At 28.7% G+C, this 13,670-nt stretch overlaps 1 protein-coding gene across 2 annotated transcripts; it reads right to left on the bottom strand.

Moving 5' to 3' along the window:
• Positions 1-983: 983 nt before the first annotated feature.
• Positions 984-5,048, bottom strand: LOC11415944 (uncharacterized protein Mb0911c). Of its 2 annotated transcripts, none has more exons than XM_003606601.4 (3): positions 4,876-5,048; positions 4,596-4,758; positions 984-1,366 (listed from the first exon to the last, which is right to left on the bottom strand). In XM_003606601.4, exons 1-3 carry the CDS (start codon positions 4,998-5,000, stop codon positions 1,229-1,231), a joined length of 426 nt encoding a protein of 141 aa, XP_003606649.2. In that variant the 5' UTR covers positions 5,001-5,048; the 3' UTR covers positions 984-1,228. The 2 variants fall into 2 exon arrangements, with proteins under 2 accessions (XP_003606649.2, XP_013456086.1); XM_013600632.3 differs by having other exon boundaries at positions 4,635-4,758.
• Between the last annotated feature and the right edge of the window lie 8,622 nt (positions 5,049-13,670).

Below are 13,670 nucleotides of genomic sequence, written 5' to 3'. Positions count from 1 at the left end.
TGGTGAGATAGTAAATAAAGTTTGACCAATAATTTTTCTACAAAAATATAAAATATTTAAACAGATAAATATGAACTTGTATCTGCTTTTGGATTAAAAAAAAAAAACAAACAGTAAACCTATGTTTAGTCTTGCTGCGAAATTGATTTTGAATAAATACATTATATAAAATTGATTATAATTAAAAATGAGTTTAAGGTAAAATAATATGTGTTCGGATACATTCATATAAAAGTTAACTGAATTTATAAATTTATGTAAAGAAGGTTAATTCTAAAATTAAAGACTACAAATTTTAGATTCAAATAGAATTAATTATACTAAAAACAACCAAACATGCTAGAGTTGATATTACACTTTCATAATAAACTTTTTTTTTGTTACACTTTCATAATCAACTTTAACCCTTCAAGAAGTGAAACCAATACATAGCTATTTTTAGTAAGCTATTTTAATTGCTACATTTTGTAAAGAGAATTGCTATACACGCGAAAAACTGTACGCGACTAGCACACGATAAAGGCAGCTAGTGTTATTATATTTTTCTAATAAATGAAAGTCAACAAAGCTTACAATCTCAATTATATCCAAAGGCCAATATTAATTCGTTGCTATTCGTGCACTACCATGTCACACCAACAAGCTTTTTCCATGTTGAGAATTGCTATAGAGTGCGAAAAACTGTAACGCGACTAGCACACAATAAAGTGAGCCTTAAGACTAGCTGCCCTTAAAAACATGTTGAGAATTGCTATACAGTGCGTAAAATATAATAACACTAGCTGCCTTTATCGTGTGCTAGTCACGTTACAGTTTTTCACACTGTATAGCAATTCTCTTTAGTCAGAAATGTAATAAAGTGAGCCTTAAGAAAGAAAAAAAAGTAAAATAACTAGCAAAAAAATGGTTTGTATTTCAACACATGATTTATTATGCATGTTTATAAACCACCCTTGCCACCAAAATTGTCATAAGCAACAACAATCAATGAAGTATAAAACAAAGCAGAGCAAATACATGTATAATTCCAACTTCATTCTGGCAAGTGCATGCTGGGAAATTCACATATTGTTGTCTGCAGTTGATAATTTTATTTTAGTAACTTATATGGATGTATTTCTTATACATATACAAAATACATGTTTTTCTTATTCAACCTATACAGAATACATAAACATCAACGTAATATTGTATTTTACCAACTGCTTCTATGTCCAACTGCACATAACTAATCTAATTTTGCAGGCTTTACATGATTTCCCATTCTGATCACGATGCCATCAATATCTCTCACGTACCCAACCTTTTGGCCCCACTCCTTCATCTCTGGTTCGCTCACCGGCACCGCTCCGTTCTCCACGGCCCTCTGAAACATCAAATATATAATCAATCAGTCAGCAACAAAATTAAACATAAATCATTCGTTAAATTCTAAAGCATTTGATTTCTAGTTCTAGCTGTAAATTATGGTTCCCAACTACATGTAGCAAGAAAACCATTGTATTACTCCCATCCCTAAATATATGAATCTTTTTTAAAAAAAGAGTCCTTTTTATAAGACCCTCTTTGAATTTTAAAGAGCATTAATTATTTCTTTATCAAACCCTTTGGGTGCGTTTGATTTGCTAAAAAATGAAGGACAGGACAAAACAACTCTAGTTGTCCAGTGTTTGATTTGTAAAACTGTTTCAGGTACAGGACAAACTGGAAGCAAGGGATAGGACAAAAACTCATATTTTTGTCCCTCACCAAACCACAACACAACTTTTTGTCCCACGTACAAGTTGTCTAAAATACCAAAATAGCATTTTGTCCCTCAAAAATCGTATAAAACAAAAAATTACTCAATGCCATAAAAAATTTGTCATGTGCTGTTCTGCCTTGTGTTGTACTGTTTTATCTTGTACTGTTCTGTCCAGTACTTGCTGTTTTGCAAACCAAACACACCCTTATTTATTTTCATTTTGTTTGTAATAAAAAAAAAACTATGAAGAGGACATAAAGTAATTCTCTTTTTTTTTTTTTTGAAGGATAAACTAATTCTCTTTCTTGAATGATACTTTTATAAAAATCATATTAATTATCAATAAATTTAATACTACCACTTAGTATTTTCTTAATTTATGTGATTTAGGCAATAGGATTTATATTTAGAGATTAATGTAGTAAATTGGGTGGAATAGGTCGGGTTAGATTTTGCTTAAATAGGCCGAACCTAGTTTAAAAAATTAAAACCTAAGTCTAGCCTATTACATGTTAAAGACTTTATTTTAAATCCGACCTGACATTTTGAAAGTCTGGCCAATCCTATCAACATGTCTAAAAGCCATTTTAAAAACCTGATGGTGGTTGATCTCAGAAACGTCATGCAATAGCGGATTCACACTGTTATGCACTTGAATCCCCTAAACTTTGGAAATTTAAACCAAGTAGTATCCAAAAGTTGAATCCCCTCAAATTTAGAGGGTGCACCCATTATGCACTATTCTGTCAACTCACACTACAAAGTTGTGCAATGTAAAGTTTCCATCCAAAGCCACGTGCGTAGAGAATGAAGGAGTGCATGTTGTAATTGAAATTCAATTGAAAATAATTCAAACTAAAAAAAGTGGCTTTTGGGTATTGAAACCAAGTATGAAGCTAGTAAAAACACTCATTTGCCACTGGACTAGGTGTTTACAGATTTTAACATATGAGGAGTGTTATAGACACTTTCTCTAACACACACTCACGTTGAATTAAATCCATATAGATCTCATATAAATTAGTGAGACTCACGTGAATTTCATTCAATATAAAAGAAAGTGTTAGATAAAGTGTTAGAAACAGAGCATTCCTAGCATTTCTCTTTAACATATATTACATATATATTCTTTATTCAAGTTTAAAAAAAATTAATGTGAAAATTGATAAATAATAATTTGTCCAAAAAATCATGAAAGATGTGAAATGTTACGAACCTATTAAAAATAAATATATAGTTGTCCCGTAGATACAATTTAGTTGGTAGTTGCATATAAGCTGATAGGTAGTTGTTTGAATTCGAATTCAGGATTCTTCATACTTAATATGTGTGAGTCTAATAACTGGTTATTCAAATAATGTACATTGCTGCTAATCTATCATCTTTTGAAGTTAGCAATGATTTTGCCCATTGTCATAACAATGTTGAAGAGTCCTTTTCTACTATGAAAATTGTGATGAGTAGATCGTGCAGAGAACAATTGCATATATGTATGTAATTTTTTAGCGCTACAATTTAATTATTTGAACCCTAGACCCAAGGTCCTGCCAACGCCAATGTCATATAGGCTGACTTGGGTATGCCTAGTAGACTTTTTTATAAACCTTAGTCCGACCTATTTAATTTAATAAGCACCATAGACCTTTAATCATTAATAATTGTAGTAATACCCTTAATAATTTATTATCTAATTAAATCTATTTATTGCTGCAATAAATAAAATAACCAGAAGTTGCAATAACTACCTAAGAATATTTTTGATAAATCAATAATGAGTAAATAGGCAATTACCCCCTGAAATTGTAAGTTTCATCAATTACGCCCTAAAATTAACAAAACTTCAATTACCCCTGAAATTGCACAACGTTAATCAATTTACCCCTGCGTCAAATTCTTCTGTTAGTCAACATGAAATTTTGCAAATACCCCCCTCCTGAAGTTTTGCACTTATGTGTAAAATGCCTCCCAAACTTGAAAGTTTATATATTTTTACTATAATTACCATAGTTTTTTTTAAATGGAAAACTATATTTTTAGGCTCAGGAAACGGCAAAGAAATACAAAGTTCTCAAACTACACATATACAAAAATGCAAACACTCTCACAGAAGTGAAGGCAAACAAAGCAATGAAAATTGCATCAGACTAACAAAACCATGATTACGTTTATATTTCAATTAAAATTAAAGAAATTATCAGATTAAATAAAAGAAATTACAGTCAATAACTGAGAAAACAAATCACTCTATGAAGAAGAAATAAAATCATCTTCAACAAAAATAGATACACCGAAGTTGCATGAAGTCGTTGTCCTCTGTAATTGAGATCGTAGATAAAAATATAACAAAGATCAGACGAAGACATATATACTAATGAAACTATGGGAATATTAAAAAAAAAAAACTATGGTAATTACACTAAAAATATATAAATTTTCAAATTTTGGGGGCATTTTGCACATAAGTGCAAAACTTCAGGAGGGGGGTATTTGCAAAACTTCATGTTGACTAACAGAAAAAAATTGACGAATGGGGTAAATTGATCAACGTTGTGCAATTTCATGTGGGTAATTAAAGTTTTGTTAATGTGAATAATTGACGAAACTTACAATTTCGGGGTGATTGCCTATTTACTCATTCAATAATTATAATTAATGTTGAATTGAATTTTAAAAATGACAACTAACTGGATTTCTTGCAAACAATTAAAAAAGAACAAGAGTGACGGTTTTAAAAGTCTCTACATCTATAGCCCTTAATCACAATTACAAATAAAAATTATGGTAATTACTACTATTATTCATGATTAATTAACAGCATGTGTAGGTGAGATACATGTGATTATATATGTACCTTGTAAGCAGCATCAACGTCGGTGTAAACGAAACAAACCTCAACTGGTGGTCTTTCTTTGTTAGATCTAGTCGTGTGGACAACACCGGTGAGATCATCGGTTTCATGTTGGTGGATTGGAGTGAAAGCAATAGTTGTATGACCACTTTCCAACTCTCCCCATCTGAGATCGATACATGATTGAAAAATGAATATTAATCAATGTTAACGTTAATTAATTATATCTTAATATTGAGATTAAATTGGTTATGAAGATGAAAAAGAAAAGAAATAAAATAACCTGTGTGATTCGTCTAAGCGACGAACGGAATAGCCAAAGGCTTTGGAATAGAAAGCTACCGATTCAGCTACGTCTTTTACGTAAAGCACCGTGTATGCAAATTCTGGGCTGAGTTTTGACGCCATTGATGTCTTTTTTCTGATATTCTTGTCTTCACTTGTGTCGTTTTGTTTTGATTCACATCGATAGAGTTTTGTTTTCAAGGATGATCGATTCGTGTACGTGGAAAACTATTAGGAGTGGCACGTGGAGTTCATGCACGCTGTCACTTGTTCGCTGCATGGCCTTCTTTTATTTGATGGATGAGGTTAGGTATTACAATTGTTTATTGTTAGGAAAATTCTATTGTGAAAAGAAGTTAACACTATAACATTAAAACTGTAGTGACTAACACCCCACTGTTAATACAGTGGCATCAAAAATTCAGTTTCCATACTGTTATTATTACCTTCATTTTTGTCATATGATCTGGTGGTTAGAATATTCATCTTATAAAATTAATAAGTGAGGTGTCCGGAGTTCAAACTCCGACTCCTACATATAATAATGCATTGCCTCCTATTCACGACTCAACGAAATTTGGATCCATTAAATAGAAGGGTTAGCAATATTTTCTTTCAACATTTTTTAGCATTCATTTTTTTATTAGATGAAATTCATGTAGTTCTTATATTTTATAAATAAATATCTCATGTAAATAGATGAGTCTCACATGAATTTTAGCTAATAAAAGATTTAGAGTTAGAGAGAACGTTAAAAAACTAATGTTGTTAACACTAGGGTGGGCAAAAAGAACCATGAACCGAATCGAACCGTGCGAACCATTATAATGGTTCACGAACCGAACCATTAATTTATTAACAGTTCTTGAACCATAACCGAACCATCTTGAACCGAACCGAACTGTTTGAACCGAACCAAACCACTTGAACTGCTTTTTTTTTTTTTTTTTTTTAAGGAAACTGCTTGAACTCTTTGTTGGATCTTTCCCAAAATAGCTTATTTTAAAAAACAACTTATTCAAAACAGCTTATTTTATGAAAACAACTTATTTAAAAAAACAGCTTATTCAAAACAACTAATTTTATGCAAAATAACTTATTTTAAAAAACAACTTACTCAAAAAAACTTATTTTATGCAAAACACCTTATTTTAAAAAACAGCTTATTCTAAAAATAAAAATAAAACTTATTAAAATATTTTAAAAAAACAGCTTATTTAGATTTGGTGATGAATTGGAAAGAATAAGCTAACATGCTAGTTTTTGCTCTACTCGTTACTTTGAGCATATTTATTTAGATTTTACATTACCTGCTTCTAACGATAACTACCATATTAATCTATTTGTTGGTGCAAAAACTAGTGCTGAATTATGAATTATAGAAAGAACGGAAGAACCTTTTCACATGAAAACATTGTTCATGAAAGTAAGATATTGGCCAATATTATGAATGTTAATATCTTCGCTTTAGGATATTAGTATTCATACTTGTAGCTCTAACAAGCATGAACATATTAGTATTCAAAGTATCAGGTGATATTTTACCTGTACAAACTATTATTTCTTGTGTATCGAGGCTCTTCATTTCATTTTGAAATCCATATATTTTAGCACTAATTTTAATTTGTACTCCAACAAATAAAACAATATAGCAGTTATGGTTAAAAGAAGGTAGATAAAAAAAGAAATAAGTATTATCAAAGCAATGATTCCATACATAAAGAGTATTATTGTTAATTATGTGAGTTGAAAAATTACTTGAGTGTGATAATGGGCTATGAATATACCATACATAAGGAAAATCAAGGACCATTTTTAGACTCAAGAAATTTACCAAAATAGATTTTCCCAATAAAAGAGTAAAATGATGCATAATGAAGAAGCATGTTCCATGTTATTCTTCAAATCTTTTAAGTTGTTTTAAAATAAGCTGTTTTTTTAAAATAAGTTGTTTTAAAATAAGTTGTTTTCATAAAATAAGCTGTTTGAATAAGTTGTTTTTTAAAAATAAGGTGTTTTGCATAAAATAAGCTGTTTTGAATAAGTTGTTTTGCATAAAATAGGTTGTTTTGATTAAGTTGTTTTTAAAAAAAGAGATCATAACAAGCTATTTTTAATAAAATAAGCTTTTTAGAATAAGCTGTTTTTCATAAAAGAAGCTGTTTTGAATAAACTATTTTCAAAAATAAGTTATTTTTCATAAATAAGCTGTTTTTTAAAATAAGATGTTTTGCATAAAATAAGCTGTTTTGAATAAGTTGTTTTTTCATAAAATAAGTTGTTTATCAAATAAACTATTTTGAATAAGCTGTTTTTTTTATTTAAAATAAGCTGTTTTGAATAAGTTGTTTCTTAAAATAAGGTGTTTTCATAAAATAAGCGGTTTTGAATAAGCTATTTTTAAAAAGAGATCGTAATAAATTATTTTTCATAAAATAAGTTTTTTTGAATAAGCTGTTTTTTAAAATAAACTGTTTTGCATAAGATAAACTGTTTTTGAAGAAATAAACTATTCTAACTTTTAATTTTAATTTGTTATTTTTTATAATAAAAGTGGTTTTATTCATTGGATAAAAAATATTTGTTTTGGTTCGATTCGGTATGGTTAATAGGTAAGAAAATGATTAACCAAACCATAACTTTGGTTCAGTTCGGTTAGCTCCAAACTTAAAATGGTTCGGTTCGATTTTCCCGAACCATTTCAAAATTTCGGTTCGGTTCGATTTGATTTTTTGGATTAACCGAACCATGCCCATCCCTAGTTAACACATCTCATATTTGATATTATTTCTTTTTACACTTAAAGTGAGTGACTACTTAATATTTTAGAGGAGTTGGATCACTTGTAGCAAATGATCCAAATGCCTTGAATTGGCATTTGTTTCTTTATGGTTAGAATCAGGGCACATTGTTTATTTTGCCTTTGTTGATTGTTTTAATTATATGTTTTATCTATAAATTGTTGTAAGTAAGTGTCATGTGAGTTATGCTTAAATTTGCGTAATAATCATAGTCAGTTGAAAACTTAAACAGCAGGGCATATTTTCTGTTTTCTAAAAAATTAAGATAAAATTGTTTTTGGTATTTCAAAGGCATTCAAACATTCAAAATTATTTTTCTATAATAGAAATACCTCATAGTTACTGAGTCTTAAAAAGAAGAGATCTCTCATTATAGGGATGGTCTAAATGGAATTGATAACCAAATAAATTTCCCCTTTATTATCTTTTGCACTTGGCCTAATACTCCACCACCAGCTTTGTCTTTTGTTTGTTTTTTTCTTCCTCCTTAGTTAAGCGAAAATTATCATTTGTGCCCCTTTAATTAATAAAAACTTCCCTTTTCCGCAACATTTTGTAAAAAAAAAAAAATGATAATTTTCAAAAATATTATCTTGGAGCAATTGAGGTAAATTTAACACTCAACTATACACCGTAAAAATTAGTTGAATAACTATTGAAACTGCCACACCATTGAAGTCTTAGATAGGACTATAGTTTGAACTTTGCAAAACACATTATAGAGTTATAGAAGTGTCAAAGACTCTAATTATGACGGTTTTCTTTCAAAAGAATTAAATTTACTCCTTTTGACCACACAATAATTAAAAACATATATATTTTTTAAAATGAATGTAAAATTCATTTTTTAATATAATATTAATTATTATTTTTGGCTATACCCTCTAATTTATAATATATGCATTACTTCTAACACATTATATTCTCCTTTACGTTTATGATAATAATAATGCACCAATACATAACATGATAATTTCATAAAATTATTATTATCTTTTTATTTGTAGTCTTTTCTTAATTTATGTGAAAAAATATGATATTTATTGTGGTACAGATGAATTAGCATTTAACATGTATACAAAGTTTATAATTATAGTCAAAAGAATTATTATTATTATTTTTATATGTAAATATAATTAATGTTTTGAAAGGCCACAAATTAAATTGCAATTGGCATTATTATGAACATTTTCTCTTATATAAAGTGTTGAATATAGGCAATGAACATAAAATACTGATACAGTGTCTTATCAATCACCATGGCCACCATTGTTTCCATCTTCAATCAACTTTTTTTTGCATGCAAATTTTGCAACCAAGTTTTCACCAACTTCCAATTGTTCAAAACACATCATGATTCTCATTTTGTTCAAGAAAACTTTGCCATGAGAAGGCTTAGCCATATGAGTTCTCAGAGAGTACTTCACCAACACCAACCAAATTTTCCTAGACCAATGTTGATGCATGGAACTGATGGAAACTTTGCTGGAAACAGAGCTTTTCAAGAACCTCAACAACAACAAGCTTTGTTGATCTCTCAACCAAGAGTCAATCAATTTTCAAATCCTAGCCTCCAGGTTGTTGCTTCACAACCTCCTATGCCATCTTTGAGGAATAATGTCAATGTTACTAACATGACATCATCTGTAGCTCCACCAATCCTTCAAATGAATGATGAAATTGAGGTTTCTTCAATCGATGGAACTAGGGCATATATCAAACAGTTGGATAAACCAATTGATAACAATGTGTGTGCTCCTTCTGCTAGTATCAATGATGAGATAATGAATCTGGAGTTAGGGCTGTAGAAATTTAAGGAATTTGTTCCTTTTGTTTATTGTCATGAGTTATGTATGATACTATTGGTTGCAAAAATAATCATTGTACACAACATTTCACCTTAAATAAAGTTGTGTTAATAAAAAGTTAATTCCATCCATCTCAATAAAAATGTCATGTTTAGAATATATTTATGCATTTCAAATTAGTTATCAATTTAGAATATCAATACAATTTTTTTTTAATAATATCTTTATTTTAAGCTAGTCATAAATTTAGCCTCTTCTATTAATGTGTGAGAAACTTCATAAATATTCTTCCTATGAAACTAAATCAAAAAATTGAAATAAAAGTCTCATATTCAATTGGTTCATCCTTCATATCCTTAAATATAATGGTAATTAAATCAATTTTGGTCGTCATTTATATAAGCAATTTCATCTTCCAAATAATCGAGTTTCTCTAATGTTAACGGCTTTAAGGAAGATAACTCTACTGAATCTTTAATTCAATATTGAGAGTGTATTTCGTATTTTGCGTTTATGAATTTCCTCTGTCTTACGCCATGTGGGAGAAATCAACCGGTCCTCAAAATTAAGTAAAAATTATATATGCACCATTTATTTGAATTAGGTTTTTTACAATACCATTTATTTTAATTGATCACTTTTGTTTTATTATCATCTCATCTCTCAAAATAAAACAATGCTCCTATTGAGAGAGAGATACTTTAATAGTAACTTTGCCTAGAGTTAATTCGTTTAATAACTCAATATAAACATCATATTTCACCCATCCAACCATTGAATTAAATGTTCATATTTGAGTAGATCAATACTATAGCTAGAATTGTTGATTTTTTAGAAAATTTTGTGGAGTTGATCTATATAATAAGAACTTTAATCAGACGGTTTGATTGAAGAAGTCTAATATATGTAACAGGTTATTAAGAGGAATGATCATACAGAGAGTTACTCATGGAGTAATATTTTTTTAGAGGACTTTTAGAGTAAATTGATTTTTACTCGTGTATATATAATTTTAAGTAATTCTAGTATATAGTCTCTCTAGTCTCATATATAAGCAAGAAACAAATATCTCATGCTCTTTAAGAAAATTAGTTTTTCTCATATAATATTCTCAAAGAAAAAAAAGTTAGATATATTTTCTAAAATGTCCCTCATGGAAACTTGAACCATGAGAAGAAGAAAAAAAGAGGTATTATATAAATAAAATATAAATTTAATAAAATGATATTTTAGGAATAATAGCATTAAATGTAGCAAAACTAGTCAAGAATTTCAAATATCTCAGACCACAACATAACAAAAAAAAAATACTTTGTTGCTTGTATTCAAGATTAAAGGGAGAAGTTTTCTGAGAGTGTTCGACAGAAACATTGCATCATTATGTTGCATGCATGAGTCTAGTGCAGGATTGAGTCTTGGTATCTTCATTTGAAATTTAGACATAGATGTTAAGAATCCATCAAATTTAGTTTCATTCAAAAATGAATTGTGGAAATCAAATTATAGCTAAAAATCAAGCAAGGACAAACCTGAAAATTCAACATAGGAAGTTGAGATTGATTACTAAATTTAAGCAGGGAAGATGGAAAAATTAGAATTAAGGATGAACATAGAAGTTATTAATAATTGAATTAAATTTACAAGGTTATTACAATAAACTCTATTTGATGAGTGAGAGAGAGCCAAGATGTGGATTAACTTGCAATATTAAACTAGGTTTTTGGTTCATCTACTATTTAGGTTTTTATGTACGTCTTATATATACAATTTTAAGATTGTCATTTAAATGTAATATGTTACCATTTTTTTTTTGTCTAATTATATTTAATAACATATTTTTTATGTTCCTATTATTGTTAAATGGATCTTAAATAATTAAACTATATATGAATGTTCAAGGTTTTTGCTTATAAAAAAAAATTAACAATGTAGAAATCAACATAAGCACATGGGGTATATTAAATCAAATGTTTTTTGTCTACATTTTAGACTAAATACAGTTGACTTTTTGGATAGTTTGCTTATAACTTTTTACATATTAAATAATTAAAATATTTTATTGTAAGATTGTTTGTAGCCTGATTTTTATATTCCTTACATTGAAAAAGGAGAAATAAATAATATTATTTTGGTAAAAATATAAATCACTTAAATAATTTTTTTTAAGAAAAGTCAATTAAATAACTTCTTAACTTATATTTCCTCCGTTTCTATATATAAGCAAAATTGACTTTTTAGGTTCATTCAATTAATGATGTAAGCAAAATTGACTTTTTAGGTTCATTCAATTAATGATAACATCATTAATTGAATGAACCTAAAAAGTCAATTTTGCTTATATATAGAAACGGAGAGAGTATGTTTAAAGCATAGATTAACAAAGATAAAGATGAATGACTTGAAATTAATCGATACATTGAATTTTAAAAATACAAATAAATGTCATTAATTACAATGCTAGTTGAGTTTAATTTATTTATACACACGTTATTTTTATTCAGTAGTCTAGTAGTTAGAAAATAAGTTGAGTGTTTGAGGTTCGAGTCACCGTCCTTACATATGTTATTCAATATCCTTACTAACCAAGCGCTCACGAGGACTGTACTCCCTTTTTTTGAAAGCCAAAATTATATTTCCTCTATCATATTGCAATAATTTTTTATCTCAATATAATTATTGTTTTAAAATATCAATAAAGTATTAACAAATTTTTCATTAGTATACCCTTATTTAGTGCATCTCATTTCCTCAAACCACTCAACTAACTATAATTAATAATGATGTTTTTTGAAAAATGAAATTTATTTTATCTTTGAAACTAATGCAATTAGTAACACTACTACTCTCTCCGTCCCAAATTATATGTCATTTTAGAAAAAATATTTGTCCCAAATTGTATGTCACTTTAAAATACCAATGAAACATTAATGTTACTTTTCCTATTATATCCTTAACTATTTATTACTCTTTCTTTTTTCAATTCTTTCATTTATCTTTTCCATAACATCTATTAAGGATAATTTTGTAAAACAACTCATAATATTTATTTCCCACACAATATTAATTACATTTCTTAATATGTGTGAAATGCCCAAAACATCATACAATTTGGGACGGAGGGAGTATTTTCAATAAAAAACATTTTCATATATCTACATGTGTATACGCTCACCTATAGCCATTATTTTAATTGATTTTATGAGTGTACATACAATTGTGGTTGACATGATATTTTTGTGTCTATTAGATTCAAGGGCGTCCCTGAGGGGGTGCAAACAGCTCAAACGAACTGGGCGTTTGAGCTGGGCCTCCCTCAAGGATGGGCCTCAATTTTTTAATTTTTTTTATACCAAGTATAATATATATCCTTCAATAAAAAATAAAAAATTATTTCATTCCCTCACAAAATTCACAACCGATTCTCAATTCTATCACCGATTTCCTCGATGCACAACCCCGCGTTTCCTCGCTCTCATCACCGATTTTCTTCCATTCCATCACCAATTCACAACCACCATCACTGATCAATCATCAACTGATTCACATCATCAGGCTTTCCTTCTTCTTCTTCTTCTTCCTTCTTCACCAAATCATCACTGATTCTCAACTCTCAAGGTTTCAATCAGTTTTCCCCTTTCCAAAACAACACTGTTTGGTTAGTAAATAAACTCTCTTTCATTAATTTGAATGTTGAAATTGCTAAAATAGAGATTGATAGAGATTTGTTGAATGTTGAAAACAACACTGTTTCAAATTTCAATCGGTTTTCCCTTTCCAAAACAACATTGTTTGTTGAACGTTGAAATTGCTAAAATAGAGATTGATAAAGATTGATAGAGATTTGGTTGATTATTAACAGAATTAGTAATAATTGATTTCTGCATATTTACTGTTTTCGGAGTTTTTGTTAAAATTATTCAAATTTCAGTGTATAATTGAATTTATATATCATATATGTTGCTAATTACTAATTATGTTTTAATTTTATTTTATGGTTCAATCTCAACATTGTATGTCTAATGATGTGGTTCAACTCGTTTAATATTATTTATTATATTATTTGTTTCTTATGTTTGCAGACTTCATGTTTAATTTAAACAGGGCTGCGATTTTTTTGCTGTTGATGTGACTGCTTGGCTTCTGTACTGCCAGCTTTGTGGGTTTTTTTGTTGTTGTTGTGACCG

Source organism: Medicago truncatula, chromosome 4 (assembly GCF_003473485.1).
Source record: "Medicago truncatula cultivar Jemalong A17 chromosome 4, MtrunA17r5.0-ANR, whole genome shotgun sequence".
Lineage (NCBI taxonomy): Eukaryota > Viridiplantae > Streptophyta > Magnoliopsida > Fabales > Fabaceae > Medicago > Medicago truncatula.
Note: the sequence above shows the minus strand (reverse complement) of the source record. Positions and strands in the feature narration are given on the sequence as shown.

Excerpts from the sequence above, each read along its gene's own strand:
- LOC11415944 (XM_003606601.4), bottom strand. The coding sequence starts at position 5,000 with ATGGCGTCAAAACTCAGCCCAGAATTTGCATACACGGTGCTTTACGTA. Across the intron at positions 4,759-4,875 it reads CGCTTAGACGAATCACACAG|ATGGGGAGAGTTGGAAAGTG; the intron begins GTTATTTTATTT and ends TATCGATCTCAG. Across the intron at positions 1,367-4,595 it reads ACGTTGATGCTGCTTACAAG|AGGGCCGTGGAGAACGGAGC; the intron begins GTACATATATAA and ends TTGATGTTTCAG.